Below are 20,426 nucleotides of genomic sequence, written 5' to 3'. Positions count from 1 at the left end.
CCAAAATAGTCCTCCTATGTTTCAGATTGTTACACCTGCAGAGAGTCCTTTTGTGGTTAAATCAGATGAACCCCCCTGTAACAGTTGCATGCGTTGGGAAATGGTATTCTCAACAAATAGAAACTTTCCCTGCAGTTAAATTGAGTATTGGGCCAATGAATCACTACCCTTCTGACCAAGGAAAAGTTGTATAAATCAATGGTACTCTCTAAATAATATATGAGAGTGGATACTCAATCTATTTCACATTGAGTTTGCGGGGGAGTAGGTTTGGGTTAGGCAGAGTAGAGATTAATGAGACCATGTGTATTTCCTGCTCTGTGGGTAAATAGCTCAATATTCACCAGGGAAGTCAGTGAAGGAAAGCAGTGGACCCTGCATGTAAGTGTTAGATATTTTGAAACCATGCTCAATAGAAATTAATTAAGTACTCCAATGTCCATGATTAAATAAGCCTTTTGGGGGAAACTAGAAAACTCACTGAAGAGGAAATGGAAGAAAAATGAAATGAATTCTAAGCAGCAATGACAGAAACAACTATAGACTATGTTGTGACCAGGGCTTGTGCCAAGTGTGGCCAAAACGCCTCTGTGTCCTTTATATATAATACTTCTCACTTTCTTGTGTCATCCAATCAGTATCTGTCAGGGCTTGTACCTATAAAGAATGATACTTGAGCCCTCAAATAGGAGATTAAATTAGTCAAGAGAAAGTCCAAGGCTGGTGGGACTGGGGTCTTGGAAGTGAGAATAGTGAGAATAGTGAAAACTAACTGGTAGAATTATGGGAATATGATGGTGAGCAATGGCAAAGCCATCCCTGTCTTTATTGGGATGGCAGGCATATGGGGAGAAACAGACACATTTTCAAAAGCTACTACAACGTCGTATGATGAATGTCTGAAGACGTAAGTACATGTGAGATCACCTGAAAAGTCCCTGATATGGTTTGGCTCTGTATTCCTGCCCAAATCTCATGTCGAATTGTAATTCCCAGTGTGGGGACAAGGACCCTGTGGAAGGTGATTAGATCATGACAGTGGATTTCCCCTTGCTGTTCTCATGACAGTGATGAGTTCTCACAAGATCTGGTTGTTTAAAACTGTGTAGCACTTCCACCTTCACTCTATCTCTCTCTCTCTCCTCCTCCGCCATGGTAGGACATGCTTGCTTCCCCTTCACACTCCGCCATGATTGTAAGTTTTCTGAGGGCTCCCAGCCATGCTTCCTTTACAGCCTGTGGAAATGTGCATCAATTAAACCTTTTTTCTTCATAAATTACCAAGTCTAGGTAGTTCTTCATAGCAGTGTGAGAATGGACTAATACAGTCCCTAAATCAGTTACACGGGGCAAGTCAAACTTCATGAAGAAAGTGGCATCTATCAGGAACCAGCAATTTGAAAGGGAGCAGATGGAATGTAGCAGAAATTTTTTTTAAAAAAAGCTTCCATCTTGGAAAAGATGTGTTGTTTCCTTGAAATAGGAGTTGGCATTACGTATGTGATAATCCAGAGAGGAGAATAGGGAGGAAATGGATGAATGCAGAATAGCAGAACATCCAGACAAAGGAAGAGCACATTCAAAGGCCTTTGCCCTTTAGAGTAAAGACTAGCTTTAATTAAATACGACACTTGGGGTCTCCATAAAATAGACCCTGCAAGACTGTCAGCATCATCTTTTATCACCCACTGCAACAGACTGAATGTTTATGTCACCAAAATTCCTTTCTTGAAATCCTAACCTCTGGCTAGGTGCAGTGGCTCATGTCTGCAATCCTAACACTTTGGGAGGCCAAGGCGGGTGGATCGCTCGAACTCTGGAGTTCAAGACCAGCCTGGGCAACATGGTGAAACTCTGTCTCTACTAAAAATACAAAAATTACCCAGGCGAGGAGGCGCGTGCCTGCAGTCCAAGCTACCTGGGGGGCTGAGGCAAGAAGATCACTTGAGCATGGGAGGTTGAGGCTGCAGTGAGCCATGATCTTGGCACTGCACTCCAACTTGGGCAACCAAGAGACTCCGTCTTAAAGAAACAACAACAACAAAAAAAAACAAAAACAAAAGAAAAAGAAATCCTAACTCCCACCAGATGGTATTAGGAGGTGGGGGCTTTGAGAGGTGATTAGGTCATGAAGGTAAAGTCTTCATGAATGAGATTAGTGCCCTTATAAAAGGGACCCCAGAGAACTCCCTTGCCCCTTCCATCCTGTGAGGGTATAACAAGAAGGCACCATCTCTGTGAACCAGGAATTTCGTCCAGCAGACACAGAATCTGCCATGCCTTGATCTTGGGGTTCCAGCCTCCAAAACTGTGAACAATAAATGTCTGCTGTTTATAAGCCACCAAGTTTATGATATTTCATTATAGCAGCCTTAACTGACTAATATACCACCTTGCCACCTGGGCATTCAAAGCCATACAGACACTCTTGACTTTATTCCAGATCAAATAGCAACAGCTTAACAACTGGTTGGATATGGGAAGTGGGGTAGAGAATTCAGTGGAATTATCAAATGGTAATGGAAGGTTGTAAACTGCTACAAGCATTTCGAGGGGCAACTCACCTTATGGTCTGCTAAGTGCCTTACAAATATTTTTTCAAGGTATTGTTGTCTCCGTCGTGCATAAGATGGAACCACAGCTCAGAAAGGTATGGTGATCAATTTGAAGTCACATGTCGGAGCTTGGTTTAGAACTCACATTTGGCTGGTTTCGATGCCCTTGTTCCTTCCATTGTATCTAACTCTCAGCAAAGCCAAGATACAAACATAAATTATGCAAAGTTATGGTGCTCGTTTTGCTTATGTAAAAATGAGATCTTTTTATTATGCAAAGACAAGACACCAGAAACTCATATCCATGATAGAAATGGCTATTTAATATGAACATTGTTTGTATTCATCTAAGAAATGACATTGTGATGGGAAAATGGATTTAGTCATGGTATTTTGATTCCAGGCATTATTCACAATAGCAAAGACTTGGAACCAACCCAAATGTCCAACAATGATAGACTGGATTAAGAAAATGTGGCACATATACACCATGGAATACTATGCAGCCATAAAAAATGATGAGTTCACGTCCTTTGTAGGGACATGGATGAAATTGGAAATCATCATTCTCAGTAAACTATCGCAAGAACAAAAAACCAAACACCGCATATTCTCACTCATAGGTGGGAATTGAACAATGAGAACACATGGACACAGGAATGGGAACATCACACTCTGGGGACTGTTGTGGGGTGGGGGGAGAGGGGAGGGATAGCATTGGGAGATATACCTAATGCTAGATGACGATTTGGTGGGTGCAGCGCACCAGCATGGCACATGTATACACATGTAACTTACCTGCACATTGCGCACATGTACCATAAAACCTAAAGTATAATAATAATAATAATAATAATAATAAAAGAAAAAAAGTAAAAAAAAACAAAAAAAACAACAACAACAACAAAAAAGTAATGCTTTATGTTTTTAAATGTGTTTGTATTTGTGATGGATCAGGACTCAAGTAACCTGTGAGGAAGTTTAGACCAACACTGGGCTTCGTATATGTTCCAAATGGGTTTATTTTCTATCCACTTCTAAACCCATATTGGATAAGAAAAACACAAATTCTAAAAAATGAAGCCCAATTGGTTAGTTCTCCCAATATAAAGACCATGATAAATGTATTTGTACTTTTGTAGGATTTACTTCTTCATCTAGGTAAATTAGTAAGACCAAATCAAAAGACATACAAAAAATGTCACAAAGGAGAAGCCCAATGAAAACACAATTGGAAACACAAGAAGAGAATGAATTTAGCCACAAGTTGTCAATTTCTATAGTTAGAATCTGATTAGACAGTGAAAGTGAAATGCCAAATTAAATATAATTAACACACTTTACAGAAACCGGGGCAATAAATTAACCACACCACACATCACATACAACTCAGATTAAATATGTTGTGTCCGTAGACTGGGGAAAGAGTCGTAAAAAAATACAACAAAGTAACAAAGTTTATAATAGTGCTATCTCCAAACCATAGAAGGTTAACTCTAAGAATTTTTATTTTGATGGTAAAGTCCACTAGAAAGGCACATTATTAGATTCCATTTTTATGCCACAATATTTGAAGTTGTGTCTTAAGATACAATATATTATTATTCAAAATTGTTTTCAATATATTCATTTCTCTTATTGAATAAGTATTTTTGTCCACTGTAAGAAATTGGAAAATAGTTTGTCTATATAGGGAGTCAATAGTGAGGCAATATTAGATTCACACACAATTAAAAAACCAATAAAACAATTATAGAACATCATCTTCATGTTAATTATTTTTAAACCTTATAGATGGCACAACAATATGAGTATTGTAGCAGTATCATAACTGCACTGAATAAATTAAAAGTAGAAATGTACATTAGCTATCATTTTAACATTCATACTTGCTGGTAAATCCACCTGAAAGATATTCACTTTCAGCTTAATTATATATTTATGTGGATTCAAAATTCTTATGAGCATTAATGGGAACTTTGACGCTTTAATAAATGAAAAAGTAGGATGTTAGGATGAGATATTGGATGATATATTCAATTTATTCCTAAAATATATAATACTGCTTGCTGTGACTCTTCCAACTGGAGTAATTGGTTGCAATTAAAATAATGAGATATTCCAAACAGTGATATATGCATTACAAATGTAGGGTGATATATAATTTGTAATTCCTATATCATTTTTATACTGATACATTTCTTTCTAATTATAATAATCTTTTGAGCTAATAGGAATATGTTTTGTCACATGGACTATATTCTCGGATAATTTTTTTTATGATAGCTAATTTGAAAATCTTTTGACTATACCTAAAATATAGTATAAATGTGTATTTTGGAAAAAGAACTTTGGGAAACTGTTCAGAAGTATCTACAAGCTGAATACATGCATGCTCTACAACCCAGTATTTTCATTCCTAGGTAAATATCCAACCTAAGTGGGTACATGTGTTTACCAAAGACACATGCAAGAACGGTTATAGTGTCATTGTGTAGTAATTTTAGCTATACACTTTTAAGGCTTTTGCCATCTGACCTGCTTGAGTGTGAAGGCAGCAATGATGATTTGAAAATTGGATATGGGCACTTCATGGCAGAATTAATACTTATCGTCTGCGATTTAAAACAAGTTAGTTCATATCCTGAATAATATGATAGTTAATACTAGTCCACCAACATTTACTGACTGCTGTGTGGAAGAATAAATTGATTGCTTCTGCGAATATTTACTCTCAGCACTTGATGTGTATTAACTCCTTTAATACTGAAATCAACTTTATGAAATATGCTCTTTTTAAAGTCAGAGAATATGAAATGTAAAAAGATGACTTATTCAAAGTCAAGTAAATAGTAAGTAATAAGTGACACGAAAAAAATAAATCAGGTATAGGAAGACTGACTGGTAGATGGCTTAATTTTGTAGTGTCAGGGCTGGCTTCTTTCTTTCTTTTTTTTTTTTTTTTTGGAGTAGATATATAAATTGCAATCTAAAAGACGAGAAGAACTCAGACATGTGAAGATACTGGGGAAGATTATTCCAGGCAGAGGGAGCAGCTTCTAAAACAGGCTGTGGGCCTGAGTGTTTAGCCTGAGTGTTCAGGCCTGAGCGTTAGCTTTGAGTGTTTAAGGAACTAAAACATTGAGCTAACAGAACTGAAGCAATCATGATTGAGAGGAGAGTGATAGGGAATGAGGTTGCAGAAGGGCATAAGCTCGAGTCACATAAGAACTTCTCGGCTAGGTAAGAGTTTTGCTTCCATTTTAAAGCATGTTTGGAAGTGCTGGAGAGTTTTGATCCAAGAAATAATATTTTATAACCAAAAGTATGGGTATTTTCAGCTAATGGTGTCTGGAAGACCATTTAGGAAACTCTTGCAAGAACGAAGATGAAAGATGATGGCTGCATGGAATAAGGTGACACTAGTGGAAATGAAGAAAATTGAACAGATGTGGAATATAATGTAAAACCAGAGCTGACAAGAGTTATTAATACAGCCTGTTAATGGATGTGAGATGAGGGAAAGACAGGAATCACGTGTATATACCTGGGTGCACATGCTGTTCACTGAGACACAGAAACTGAAGAAGAGAGTTGGAGTTTGTGTAGGATCTAGAACCAATAGCTTTATTTTGGACGTGCTGATTTTGAGTTGCCTTGTAGGCATCCAAAGTACGAATTAGGCAGTTAGATTTAGGATTTAGGACTTTAGAGGAGAAGTCAGAGCAGGAGATAAGAATTTGGGGTCATCGTGATATAAACGCTATACACAACCATGCAAATGGATAACATTGTCTGTCTGCAGAGGCAGAAGAGCTGGAGGAAAAACAGGTGTCAGGAATGGGGTCTTGGGACAGTTCAACATTTGGAAGAGGAGAAGATGACCAAGAAGATAAGAAACATTGACTAAGTGTATGCTATCTTTGGAGATAAGAAAATGTGTTTACAACAGAAATTGTTTAATAACAGTATTAAAACAAAAATAACAGCTAAATAATTTAAAATGCTTTTTGAAAAATTTCCAAGACTTACCATAATAGGAATCAAAAGTATAAAATTAAAATATATACAAGTATATGCTTTGTATACTTGTTTGTGTGTGTGTGTCAAAGAAAGAAATCTCAGCTATCTGAAATATGTCTGAAAAAAATCTTTGTCATGCTGCATGAAGAGTTTAACTATCCTCCTGATAGCTAGTGTAAAGAGAGATCTAACAAGAAATATGTTTATTTTCTTGTGCCAACAAAACTAGATAAAGGACAAGGTCTTTTTCAAGTAACACTATTACAGGCTCCACACCTTTCAAGCTCATCTTTCTTTGGTTCAAACCCAAAGTGGCTACCTGATAAAGGATGGTGCATGATTACCTGATTCAGGGATGTTATGTTAATTTAGGTTTCCCAGGTGACCATCTCAAATGAATGCCAGTGGCACCTCAACCAGCTGTCAGACCACACAGAGCAGTCAGAACGGCATCTGCCTGGCACTCATGCCTTTGCTGAAGTACAATCAAGATCATCTAAGTTTCCTACTAACACACTACCTTGGAGTAAGAATGCTCTGTTTTCAAAAGTTGTATTCATTCGTGTTCATTTGTGTAAAAGCACAGTTCTTTGGGTGGGTGCCAAAACTACGGATTTAACAATTTAAAAATTATTTTCTTCATACTTGTCCTAAGTGAATAGTGCCATTCTCCCCAACTGATATACAGGACCACAGTAATTTGTGGGGAAAAGGTAGCAAAACAACATGTCTTCTGTCGATAGGACAATCACTTTTAGAGTAATGCTTACTTGCTTTGAGTGCACTACGCTTCCTGGTCTAAATTTAGTCTGAGTGGTATTACACTATAGGTAACTTACAGTTTGACACTTCCATGCCTTGAGACTAAATAAAGGGATCTTGCTGGGGATGCAGTGAGCCCACAGAATTGCTTAAAAGGAAACCTCTTTATCCTTAACTTCGATTCTTCGATGCAGACATTTTCTTGTCCCCTATTACTGAAAGTAAGGGTAGAGCCTCAAGCCTGATCCTCACATTCTCCTGTGTTGTGTTCATCAGAAAACAACAAACATTAACCTCATGTAATGCTTGGGTCCCTGTTCCTAATTTTTTTTTTCCTAATAGCAGCTTTTGACTCCTATGCATCATGCTTTTCACAAAATTTGGGGTTTCAGCTTTGTTACACACTTAATTTTATAAAGTACCAGTTAAGATAATAGTTAATGATATTTTGGAAATCTTGAAAATAAAAAACAGTAAAAGTTACTATAATGTTGTCACTTAGAGATAGTCATTTGTTAATGTCTCCTAAGATTCTATTTTTCCTCCTCCTTGTCATCTTCATCTTATCCTCCTTCCTCTCCCACTCTTCCTTTTCTTCTTCCTTCTCCTCCTCCTTCTCTTTCTTCTTCTCCCTTCTCATCCCTCTTTTCTTCTTATTTTTCTCCTTCTCCTCCTTCGTCTTCTTCCTCCACCAGCAAGGTATTTTGTTATACCAGCCTGAATGGACTAAGACAAGTGATCAACTCAACCTTCAGTTGCTCTCCCCTTCCTGGAGGGAGCTCTAACCCTCTAATGACATGGTTGGTTTCCCTGGCAATCTGCTTCCATCATGAAGCTGTTCAGGAGCCCACCAGGAGAACAAAAGATGCTCCTATCACCCAAAACATTCCTAGGGATTTAAAGGCTCTGTGTCAGGAACTGAGGGTCAAATAGAAAATATTAGAACAAAAGATTCTCCTAGCACCTCTACCTAGAAGTTGTTAGGCATTCCTGGCAAGTTCCTGTGCAAGGAACTGAGGGCCAGAGACTAAACATGTATTTCTTATTATGTTATAATACCTGATATGGTTTGGCTGTGTCCCCACCCAAATCTCAACTTGAATTGTATCTCCCAGAATTCCCACGTGTTGTTGGAGGGACCCAGAGGGAGGTAATTGAATCATGGGGAGCCAGTCTTTCCAGTGCTATTCTCATGATAGTGAATAAGTCTCATGAGATTTGATGGTTTTATTAGGGGTCTCCGCTTTTTCATCTTCCTCATTTTCTCTTGCTGCTGCCATGTAAGAAGTGCCTTTCACCTCCTGCCATGATTCTGAGGCCTCCCTGGCCATGTCGAACTGTAAATCCAATTAAATCTCTTTTTCTTCCCAGTCTCGGGTATGTCTTTATCAGCAGCATGAAAATGGACTAATATGGTAAATTGGTACCAACAGAGTGGGGAGTTGCTGAATAGTTACCTGAAAAATGTGGAAGCGACATTGGAACTGAGTAGCAGGCAGAAGTTGGAACAGCATCTTCAGCTTCAGTTCCATGATGAAATCATTGTCTGGCTATACTGTTAAGTGAACAGCGTTAGAGAGCAACGTAAGCTCACACCATTGTGAGGTCAACATTAGCACATGGACAGGGTGGGAAAGAGCTTTTCAGTGGCATATATCACATCGCTAATATAGATCCTCACTGAGGTTACCAAAAATGTTACTCTCTGTGTGCTTCTGTAAGGCTTGAATAATTGTTACTCAATCTTGGATTACTGTTGTCACCAGGAAAAAATTGAAAAATCAAAACCATCTGACTTGAGGCAAATTCTTAAACACACTCAAGTCAGTTTACTTAAAAAGTAATCTAGGACTTGCTTTAAAATAACTGAGTGGGGCAGAGGACGGGTCAGGTTTGGAGAGGGTAACAGGTGAAATGGAATTAGCTGACTTTTGTAGTGGTTGGAGCTGCATGATGACAACATGGTGATCACTATAGTAGTCTCTCCACCTTTGTGCATGTCTGACAAGTTTCAAAACCCTCTCAGTTTGTAGGATGTCAGAAACCACTCCTACAGGGTAGATGGGCCTGAGGACATCATGCTTAAGTGAAACGAGCCAGTCACAGAAGGACAAATGCTGCCCAATTCTACTTTTATGAACTATCTAAAATAGTTAAACTCACAGAAAGTAGAATGATCATTGCTAGGGGCTGGGGGAGGGGAAAATGGGGAATTGAGGTGCAATGGGCATGGAGTTTCAGTCATACAAGATGAGAAAGTGTATTAGTGTTCTCTAGAGGGACAGAACTAATAGGATAGATGCATATATGAAGGAAGTTTACTAAGGAGTATTGACTCACATGATCACAAGGTGAGGTCCCATAATAGCCCATCTACAAGCTGAGGAGCCAGGAAGCCAGTCCAAGTCCTAAAACCTCAAAAGTAGGGAAGCCCACAGCGCAGCCTTCAGTCCGTCTGTGGCCAAAGGCCAGAGAGCCCCTGGCGAAACACTGGTGTAAGTCCAAGAGTCCAAAAGCTGAAGAACTTGGAGTCTGATGTTCGAGGAAGCTTCTGGCACAGGAGAAACACGGAGGCCGGAAGACTCAGCAAGTCAGCTTCTCCCACCTCCTTCTGCCTGCTTTATTCTAGCCACACTGGCAGCTGACTGGCTGGTGCTCACCCAGACTGAGGGTTGGTCTGCCTCTCCCAGTGCACTGACTCAAATGTTAATCTCCTTTGTCAACACCCTCACAGACACACCCGGGAACAATACTTTACATCCTTCAATCCAACCAAGCTGGCAATCTTAACCATCCCAGAAAGTTGTAAGGATCCACTGTAGCACAATGGGCATATAGTTAACAATACTGTACCATGCACCTCAACATTTGTTAAGAGTGTATATGTCGTGTAGTGTGTGTTTTACCACAAGTTAAAAAATACTCCTGAGTATCTTATTCCATATACTCAACACCTTAGCAAACCTTAGTACTTCACTGCCCTTTTCTGGCTGCATGGCGTATCAGAGAATGTGTGGGCTTTGGAGTCAGACAAGCTTCGGTTCAAGTACTAGTTGATCTGGAAGAGGTTACTTAGCCTGGCTGGTCCTCTGGGTCATCTTTTGTAAACTCAGGATGGAGTAAGACAGCCCCATCTATCTTCCAGCACCATTCTAAGGATGACTCATAGGCATTGCTCAGTCATGGCAGCGATTATTATTTTTTGATTAGCAACTAGCCCTCTACCTGGACGATGGTAGGTGCCCAATAAATGTTTGTTGAATGAATAATTTAATTCATTATTAATAAATTTTTATTTTATTTTACCCTGCTCTGCGCCTTTTTTTTATTGCAATTACTCTTATCCAGTTTTGAGTTGTATCCAAATTCTCAATCTAGTTAAGATCCAAATTACACATCAGCTTGCTGGGCTAGCACTTTTCCTTACTCCTCTTCCTGAAGGGTCCCCAGTTCTGTTTTTATTCTGTGTGTCTTTTTTCCCCACTTCCGTGGGCATGTGTCCAGGGCCCCTTGCCCCCAAAGCCCTTCAACTAGTTATTCTCCAGCAGAACATTTTTCTGACAGTAAAAATATTTTCTTTCAGGAATTGGCTAAAAGCTGTTTTCATAAAAACTTCCCTATATGAATTGAGCCTGTAATTATCTTGCTCTTAGGATTTCTGCAGAGCTTATGCACACCTAAAGCGTGCCAATTCACACTTGGTTCCGGAGTCTATAGTACAGTCACAGAAACATGACTCCTGTCATGAATGCAAGCTAGGATGTGGTCCTTAAAGTAGGAGATGTGTCTCGAATGCCTCTTCAATCCTCGTACAGTGTCTAATATGGTGCTGCTTCCACAGCGTTGAGCAGCAGTCCTTAGGAGGGTGGAGTTTAGAATTTGATCTTTGCAGACCTGAGTTTTAATCCTGGCTCTATAACCTATAAGCAGCATAAGAAAGTTACCCAAACTGTCTGTCTCATTTGTCCAGTGGGGACACTACCCATTTTACACGGTGTGATCGTTAATTTCAGGTGTCAACGTGACTGCCTTAAGGAATATGTCAGGAATTGGTAAAGCATTGTTTCTAGGTGAGCCTGCACAGGTATTCTTGGGAAGATTGGCGTGGGGTGGTGGACAGAGTGGGGAAGATGCCTTCAATAGAGACAGGCCCCATCCAATTCTCTGAGGGCCCAGATAGAAGAAACAGGGCAGACGAAAGGCACTTTCCTCCCTTTCTCTCCTGGAGCTGAGACTCTTCTTTTCCTGCCCTTAGACATCAGAACTTCAGGCTTTTTTTATATTGAGAGTTACACTATCCACTTGTCTGGTTCTGAAATTTTTGGGTGTGGACTGAGTCACACTCCTGGCATCCCAGGGGCTCCAGCTTGCAGAAAGCCTGCCCTGAGACTTTTCACCCTCTAATTCCCCTAATAAATCCCCTCTCATCTATCTTTGCTGATAACCTGTTGGTGATGTCTCTCCAGAGCCCCAGTTAATCCACAGGGGTAATGTGAGGGAGAAATGAGGTCGTGCATGGGGAGCGTTTCACACCCTGCCTGACACATGCCCAGGTCCAATAGGCTGCAGCTGCAGTTATTCTAGAGCTTAGCATCAGTGTTCAAAACAGCAGAAGGCCTTCCCTCTGGTACCCAGCCATCGCGTTGAGCTTCTCCTGTCATTTTTCAATTCCAGAGTGTTTTTTTTTTTGAGAGCAATTCTATGTCCTGTGTATCATTGACGTGGGGCCAAAAACAATCTGTATGCGTGGGTATCTGAAGCTGGGAATGACCAATAGGTCAGAAAGTTCTTAGGAGTCAGGAGCAGAGGAAGCTGCATGGTCAAGGGGAATCGACGTGAGCCTTCCTGCCATGTGTCCTATTTCCTGCGGTCTAATGAGACAGAGATATATGTATGTATGCATCATCTCATGCTTAGCTCTTTAATATGTACAAGGTGCTTTCAAATTCTCCCACCAACCGTCTTTGACAGCTGAGAATCTCAAGATTATCTGTTGTTCATGACTGCTGTCAAGGGGATCTGCCTTTTAGGGACACAGGAAGATTTGCCCAAAATGTCAGGAAGCTTTGATATTTATCACTTTATTATAAAAGTCAACTGCACCTTTGCTGTTATATTATTTTGGGTCTTTACTCATTCCACTGTTTATTTTAAGCCTGAGATTGTGGGTACTTGGGGAAGGAGGGAAAATATTTAACAATCTTATTAACTAATTTAACTGAGTGTATAACATGTAGAATAAAGAGAGACTTAAATGAAGATGTAGTATTTATGAATGCTCCAACGAATTAAAAGATTACTTAAATTATTGATTTTTTTTTTTGAGATGGAGTCTTGCTCTGTCACCTAGGCTGGAGTGCAGCGGGTGCAATCTTGCAATCTCTGCTCACTGCAACCTCCACCTCCAGGGCTCAAGCAATTATCCTGCCTCAGCCTCCCAAGTAACTGGGATTACAGGCGCACACCACCACGCCTGGCTAATTTTTGTATTTTTAGTAGAGACAGTGTTTCACTATGTTAGGCAGGCTGGTTTCGCGCTCCTGACCTCAAGTGATCTGCCCGCGTCAGCCTCCCAAAGTGCTGGGATTACAGGCGTGACCCACCACACCTGGCCTGATTTCTGATTAAACCACTTATTGTCTATAATGAATTAAAAGTTTGTGAAAGTAAATTCAATGACATTTTTGCATCTATAATTTCAAAATCATAGTAACTTTCCAAATCTGAAAATGTCTGAAACACAAGTCTGCCAATCATCACAATAAAACATGAAGCCCCAGTGAAAGAGCTAGTCAGGATGGGTTCCCAACAAATAGCAGTTGAAGCTCCTACTGCCATGAAATGATGAAAGAAACATGATGTAAGAGCCACGGATAATTTTTTCAATGCCAAAAGAATCATCACAGACTGTTTTGGCTTGCAGAGCTTGAATGGAAATATGGCATTAAAATAAGGTGCATGAAATTAATCCTTGAATGTAATTTTGAAACACATTGCACAATTGCTCCCTAATATACACCAAACCCAAAAGTGACCACTGACAAGATTCAGTTTATTTCAGTTTTATGCTGTCATTATGGAAAAACTATAGCAGAGAGTTCACCAATTTCCCTTTGGAAAGAGATATACAACCACAGCCAATAGGCTTTCCTAAAAGACAGCAGGAGCTTTTCATGCGGACTTGTTTCCCATCCGTAACATAAAATATTGATTGTTCAGGGTCGACACAGCCTTGCAAATAAACAGGCTTTGAGTTATACCAAGCATGCTTATCCTTATATGGTATTTCCATATAAGAAATACAAAAGAAATATACCACAAAATGATGGTGTTCCGGACATGGGGCAACGCCCTGTTTCTGTGGTGTAGTGTCCTAGGTTTTGTAGGATTCCATAGGAGGCAGCTACAAGTTGAACATGCAAAGCTCTGAAATCCCTTCCTAAGCTAATGAAGTGAACCCCTGACTAAATCAAGGAAAGGACAAAACAGAACTCATTTGTTGTTTCTCAAATGATGCTACCATCTCTTCAAAGCCACCATTAATTTTAACATCTTTAAAGCTATAAGAACAATCTGTGTAACAAGTGAAAACTGCCTATAAAGTTAGTGCTTTACATCTCAAACCCTTATTATATGGAAATTCATATTTTCATAATCACATAAAAGTTTAAAGTGTTATTCATTGTAAGATTAAATGGCATGAGTTATTCTGTTGGAGTAATTAATAACAACTGGAAATTCAATCATGATAATTTTTTACTTTATTCTTCTTATAATAGTTTCCTTTCTCCTTTTGCCAGTGAAGCATGCTTCAACAATCATAACACCTTACTTTCTAAAATAAATGATCACATATAGAATAGATATTTTATATATTATATATTTATCTTTATGCATTACATATTTATATATTATTTATATATTATATATAATATATTTATATATTATTTATATATTATATATAATATATTTATATATTATATATACATATAAATATATTTATATATTATATATACATATAAATATCTTTATATATTATATATACATATAAATATATTTATATATTATATATACATATAAATATATTTATATATTATATATACATATAAATATATTTATATATTATATATAAATATAAATATATTTACATATTTTATATAAGTATTTATATATTTACATAGAATATAAATATTTATATAGATAATCTATATGTGAAATAGATCTCTATATAAATGTAAATACATAGAAATAGATATATAAATATATAGAGATTATATATTTATCTATAAATCTACATATAAATACAAACTATATATATAATACACATTAGAAATACACAGGTCTTTTCTAAATATAAATATAGAAATACACAGGTCTTTTCTAAATGCATCATAAATTCTACTATATAAAATTCTACTATATATAGAAAAGACTTGTGTGTTTTTATGTTTATATAAATACCTGTGTATTTATATAAATATGTATAAAACCTGTGTATTTATATAAATATATATAAATATAGGTTTTATATACATACACATTAGAAATACAGCAGTATATTATACTATATATAGAAAAGATCTGTGCATTTATATAATTATATATATAAATGTACATTACATATATACACATTAGAAATACCCATCTTTTCTATATACAGCAAGTTCTATATTATTCTCTCATTGTAATTATTGACAACTGGGAATTTTGTACTTTATTTATTTTTTATTTTTATTTTATTTTTCTTAAAATGATAATTTCCTTTCTTTTTTTATCTGTGAAGGATGCTTCAACAATCACAACACCTTACCTTCTAAAATAAATGATCACATACAGAATATATATTTTATATATATTTATATTTATATATCTATTTTCATGTATTTATATTTATAGATAGATAGGTTTCATATATAGATTTGATGTCTATATTTATATATTTATAAATATAAATATACGTTTAATATATGTTTTATATAATATACAGAATATAAATATTTATATATGTAATCTATAAATATAAAAACAGAAGAATAGATATATTAATATATAAATGTACATAGTAGGTTCTACTATGTATATTAATATATTAATGTACATAGTAGGTTCTACTATGTGCAGAAAACAGTTGTGTATTTCTAATGTGTATATCTAATCTATATTTACATTTATTTATATTTATATATTTATATAAAAATATATATTCCATATTTTGTCTGTATGTATATATTTTATATGTAAACATATAATCTATATATGTTTGTCTATAGTAAATATAGTTGTATATTCTATTTATATAAAAATTTACATATATTTGTATATAGTAAATTCTACTAGATATAGAAAAGACCTGTGTATTTCTAACGTATGGAAATATGAAATGTACTTTCTGTCTCCTCAGTTGCAAAAATAAAAAGGCTTTTTTCAAGTAGATAGATTTTGCTCTACTTTGAATTTTTCTTTTTAATTATATTAGGTTGTAGGGAGGGGACGCTGAAAGGAAAGAGATGGAAACTAGTCTTCCATCAGTTTCTATAAACGAAAAGGTATTTTAACAATGAAACCTAAGTAGGTAGAAACCAGTTCTTGGTACTTGGTGTATGTGCTGGCAAGACCGCAGGAAGAAACGAACGTTACAAGAAGCGGAGTCATCCTGTGAAGGGGAAATTTGTTTCCAGTGCTCAGCTGTGACGTAATCCTTATCCTCCTGTCTGCCTAACTGTGACCTGTCCCTTTCACCTAAACCCCGTGAGACCCCACTTCCCTCCCTCCCCATATACCACCTATTCCTTCCTTCTTTCCTTTGTCCCTCCCCACACACCATCTCTTCCTCCCTCCCTCCCTGTCCATACACCACCTCTTCCTCCCTCCCTCCACACACACCACCTCTTCCCCCCCTTCTTCCCTCCCTCCCTCCCCACATACCACCTCTTCCTCTCTCCCTCCCTCCCCACACACCACCTCTTCCCCCCCTTCTTCCCTCCCTCCCTTCACACACACCACCTCTTCCTCCCTCCCTCCACACACACCACCTCTTCCCCCCCTTCTTCCCTCCCTCCCTTCACACACACCACCTCTTCCTTCCTCCCTCCGCACATACCACCTCTTCCTCCCTCTCTCCCCACACATCACCTCTTCCCCCCTTCTTCTCTCCCTCCCCACACACCACCTCTTCCCCCCTTCTTCCCTCCCTCCCTCCAAACACACCACCTCTTCCTCCTTCCCTCCCTCTTCACACACCACCTCTTCCTCCCTCCCTCCCCACACACCACCTCTTCCTCCCTCCCTCTCTCCCCACATACCACCTCTTCCTCTCTCCCTCCCTCCCCACACACCACCTCTTTCCTCCCTCCCTTTCTCCCCACATACCACCTCTCCCTCCCTCCCTCCCCACAAACCACCTCCTCCTCTCTCCCTCTCTCCCCACACACCACTGCTTCCTCCCTCCCTCCCCACACACCACCTCTTCTTTCCTCCCTCCCTCCCTCCCCACACACCACCTCTTCCTCCCTCCCTCCCTCCACACATCACCTCTTCCTCCCTCCCTCCCTCCCCACACATCACCTCTTCCTCCCTCCCTCCCCACACACCTCCTCTTCCTCCCTCCCTCCTCACACATCACCTCTTCCTCCCTCCCTCCCTCCCTCCCCACACGCCACCTCTTCCCCCCTCCCTCCCTCCCTCCCTCCCCACCATCAGAGAACACGGAGTCACTCAGATCAGTTTGCAACACATTCATTTTATTGTCATCAGCAGGGGAAGCACCCTGCTGGTGAGATCTCTGAGGTCTGGCGCCTGGGCCTGAACTTAGTCACTGCTCGGGGATATAGGGGAGTACTCGGCCGTCCACACACTGGGTAGTTCTTCCAGCTCGGTCTCCTGACTCAGTGGGTCGTGCTGGGACCCCTCGCTCACTGGCTCCTCCGGTGGCAGCTCGTGCTGAGGGAGCTCCTGGCTGGGCTGGTCACTGGGGCCGGGTGCCGCTGCTCCGCTCCCCGCCTCAGGTGCCGTCACAGCCGCCATCTTTTTCGCAGCCCTTTTCTTCCCGCGTCTCCCTCTACGAGCGGCTTTTCCCTTCTCGGCCACCTCGGTAGTCTGGAAGGACAACAGGGAGATCACAGAAGGGCTCTGGTTTAGGGACGAGATGGAGGAGGCCGGGAACAGGGACGTGTCCTCAGAAGCGGTGTAGGCCGGGTTGGGGGGTTGTGCCAGGTGAGGACAGGAGAGGATTCTTGTGAGGAAGGAGGCGAGGGGAAGACGAGGAGGAGCTTGGTGGGTCACTCACCTTCTTCGGGCCACTGGGGCTCGGCTGAGAGGACTTCCTCTTTCGTGTCTCTTTGGCCTCGGCGGGAGGTCCCGAGGCTCTCGGCTTTGGACTCATCTTCCGCAGCTCAAAGTCTCCCAACAGTCAACGGGAGGCTGCCTGGTCTTCCTATATATACTCCTCCCGCGATCCCAGGACAATGAGGCGACCACGTCCCTGAGCTGTGATTGGTCAACTCTCCACTACCCAGCCAATGGTAGCCCTGGGTGGGAAGGAAGGCCTTACACGTCACAAAGCACCATCAGGACATGGCGGAGGAAGTCGTGGGGGGGTGACAGCTGATGAGGAAGGCAGGGTGCTCTGGTTGGAGAAAGGGAGATTTGGGTTAGCACCCCTGAAGATAGTTCCCAAACTGACATGTCACCCCTCCTAAACTCCCCATGCTAAATTTTGGCAGATCACGTGGCAAGGGAGGATATTTCTGCCACATGTTTCCCCCGGACCTCCCATTCAGTGGTACATTCTGTTCCTCCACACCTGCCATCATTACCCAGTTTCTGTATGACCTTCCTAAAAATCCCTCCATGCTAACTGGGGTGGATGGAAGGCTATACGAAGACGTCAATCATCCCTCTCTCCTACAAATTCCTCTGCTACACCTTGAGGATCATTCACTTCTTGGTTGCCATGAAACAACTTTTCCATCTCACATACTTCTCCCAGCATCTACATAGTGCCTCACAATTTTTCATTCTCATGGTTTAAAGCACTGGCTTCCAGAGGTCAAGATCAGCAAACACACTTGCTCAGCTGGGTATCTGTATCAGGCTGGGTTCCTCAGAGAAGGAGAAAGTAAACTAACAGGATATTTGTGTGTGTGTGAGACAGAGAGACAGTGTGTCTGTAATATTATATACCATAAACATCTATTTACTATAATATAGTATTTATTTATGAATAATATTACATATATATGATATGGTTTACTCTAAATAATTGGCTCACACCTTCACACAATGTGGGGGTCTAGGAAGCTGAAATATGTAGGGCAAGTGAGCAGGCTGCAAACTAAAAGATTTTGCACAGCCAACAATCAACAAAATGAAAAGGCAGGCTATGGTTTGGGAGAAACTGTTTGTGAACCATATCTCTAATAATGAGTTAATATCCAAAATATATGAAGAACTCACACAGCTCAATAGCAAATAAATAAATAGTCTGGATAGCAAATAGGCAAAGGACTTGAATAGGCATTTCTAGAAAGAAAACACACAACTGGCCAACAGGTATATGAAAATGTGCTCAACATCGTCAATAATGAGAGAATGCAAATGAAAACCACAATGAACTATTACCTTACACCTGTTAGGATGGCTACTATCAAAAAGTCAAGAGATAAAAGATAATGATGGCAAAGGTGTGGAGAAAGTGAAACCGTTTTAGGGTGTGCAGAAAAGGGGACTTTTACAGGACAGAAATGTTATTGGTACATTATGATATTTTATATATTATATATTTATCTTTATGCATTACATATTTATATATTATTTATATATTATATATAATATGAATATATTTATATATTATATATAATATAAATATATTTATATATTATATATAAATATATTCATATTATATATAATATATAAATATATATATAATATATAAATATATATATATTGTATATAAATATAAATATATTTATGTATTATATATAAATATAAATATATTTACATATTTTATATATGTATTTATATATTTACATAGAATATAAATATTTATATAGATAATCCATATGTGAAATAGATCTCTATATAAATGTAAATACATAGAAATAGATATAAAAATATATAGAGATTATATATGTATGTATAAATATACATATAAATACAAGCTATATATATATATACACATTAGAAATACACAGGTCTTTTCTAAATATAAATATAAAAATACACAGGTCTTTTCTAAATGTATCACAAATTCTACTATATAAAATTCCACTATATATAGAAAAGACTTGTGTGTTTTTATGTTTATATAAATACCTGTGTATTTATATAAATATGTATAAAACTTGTGTATTTATATAAATATATATAAATATAGGTTTCATATATATACATTAGAAATACAGCAGTATATTATACTATATATAGAAAAGATCTGTGCATTTACATAATTATATATATAAATGTACATTACATATATACACATTAGAAATACCCATCTTTTCTATATATAGCAAGTTCTATATTATTCTCTCATTGTAATTATTGACAACTGGGAATTTTGTACTTTATTTATTTTTTATTTTTATTTTATGTTTCTTAAAATGATAATTTCCTTTCTTTTTTTAATCTGTGAAGGATGCTTCAACAATCACAACACCTTACTTTCTAAAACAAATGATCACATACAGAATATATATTTTATATATATTTATATTTATATATCTATTTTCATGTATTTATATTTATAGATAGATAGGTTTCATATATAGATTTGATGTCTATATTTATATATATTTATAAATATAAATATATGTTTAATATGTTTTATATAATATACAGAATATAAATATTTATATATGTAATCTATAAATATAAAAACAGAAGAATAGATATATTAATATATAAATATACATAGTAGGTTCTACTATGTATATTAATATATTAATATACATAGTAGGTTCTACTATGTTTATTAATATATTAATATACATAGTAGGTTCTACTATGTGCAGAAAACAGTTGTGTATTTCTAATGTGTATATCTAATCTATATTTACATTTATTTATATTTATATATTTATATAAAAA

The 20,426-nt window shown here is 38.1% G+C and overlaps 1 protein-coding gene across 1 annotated transcript; it reads right to left on the bottom strand.

The window, feature by feature from the left end:
- Positions 1 to 17,059: 17,059 nt before the first annotated feature.
- Positions 17,060 to 17,862, bottom strand: LOC129024528 (variable charge X-linked-like). Its single transcript, NM_001427464.1, has 2 exons — positions 17,626 to 17,862; positions 17,060 to 17,435 (listed from the first exon to the last, which is right to left on the bottom strand). Exons 1-2 carry the CDS (start codon positions 17,719 to 17,721, stop codon positions 17,148 to 17,150), a joined length of 384 nt encoding a protein of 127 aa, NP_001414393.1. The 5' UTR covers positions 17,722 to 17,862; the 3' UTR covers positions 17,060 to 17,147.
- Positions 17,863 to 20,426: the final 2,564 nt, after the last annotated feature.

This window comes from Pongo pygmaeus, chromosome X (genome assembly GCF_028885625.2).
Source record: "Pongo pygmaeus isolate AG05252 chromosome X, NHGRI_mPonPyg2-v2.0_pri, whole genome shotgun sequence".
Classification (NCBI taxonomy): Eukaryota; Metazoa; Chordata; class Mammalia; order Primates; family Hominidae; genus Pongo; species Pongo pygmaeus.
Note: the sequence above shows the minus strand (reverse complement) of the source record. Positions and strands in the feature narration are given on the sequence as shown.

Coding starts and splice junctions, on each gene's coding strand:
- LOC129024528 (NM_001427464.1), bottom strand. CDS start 17,721: ATGAGTCCAAAGCCGAGAGCCTCGGGACCTCCCGCCGAGGCCAAAGAG. Junction 17,436..17,625: donor GCCCCAGTGGCCCGAAGAAG/GTGAGTGACCCA, acceptor TTGTCCTTCCAG/ACTACCGAGGTGGCCGAGAA.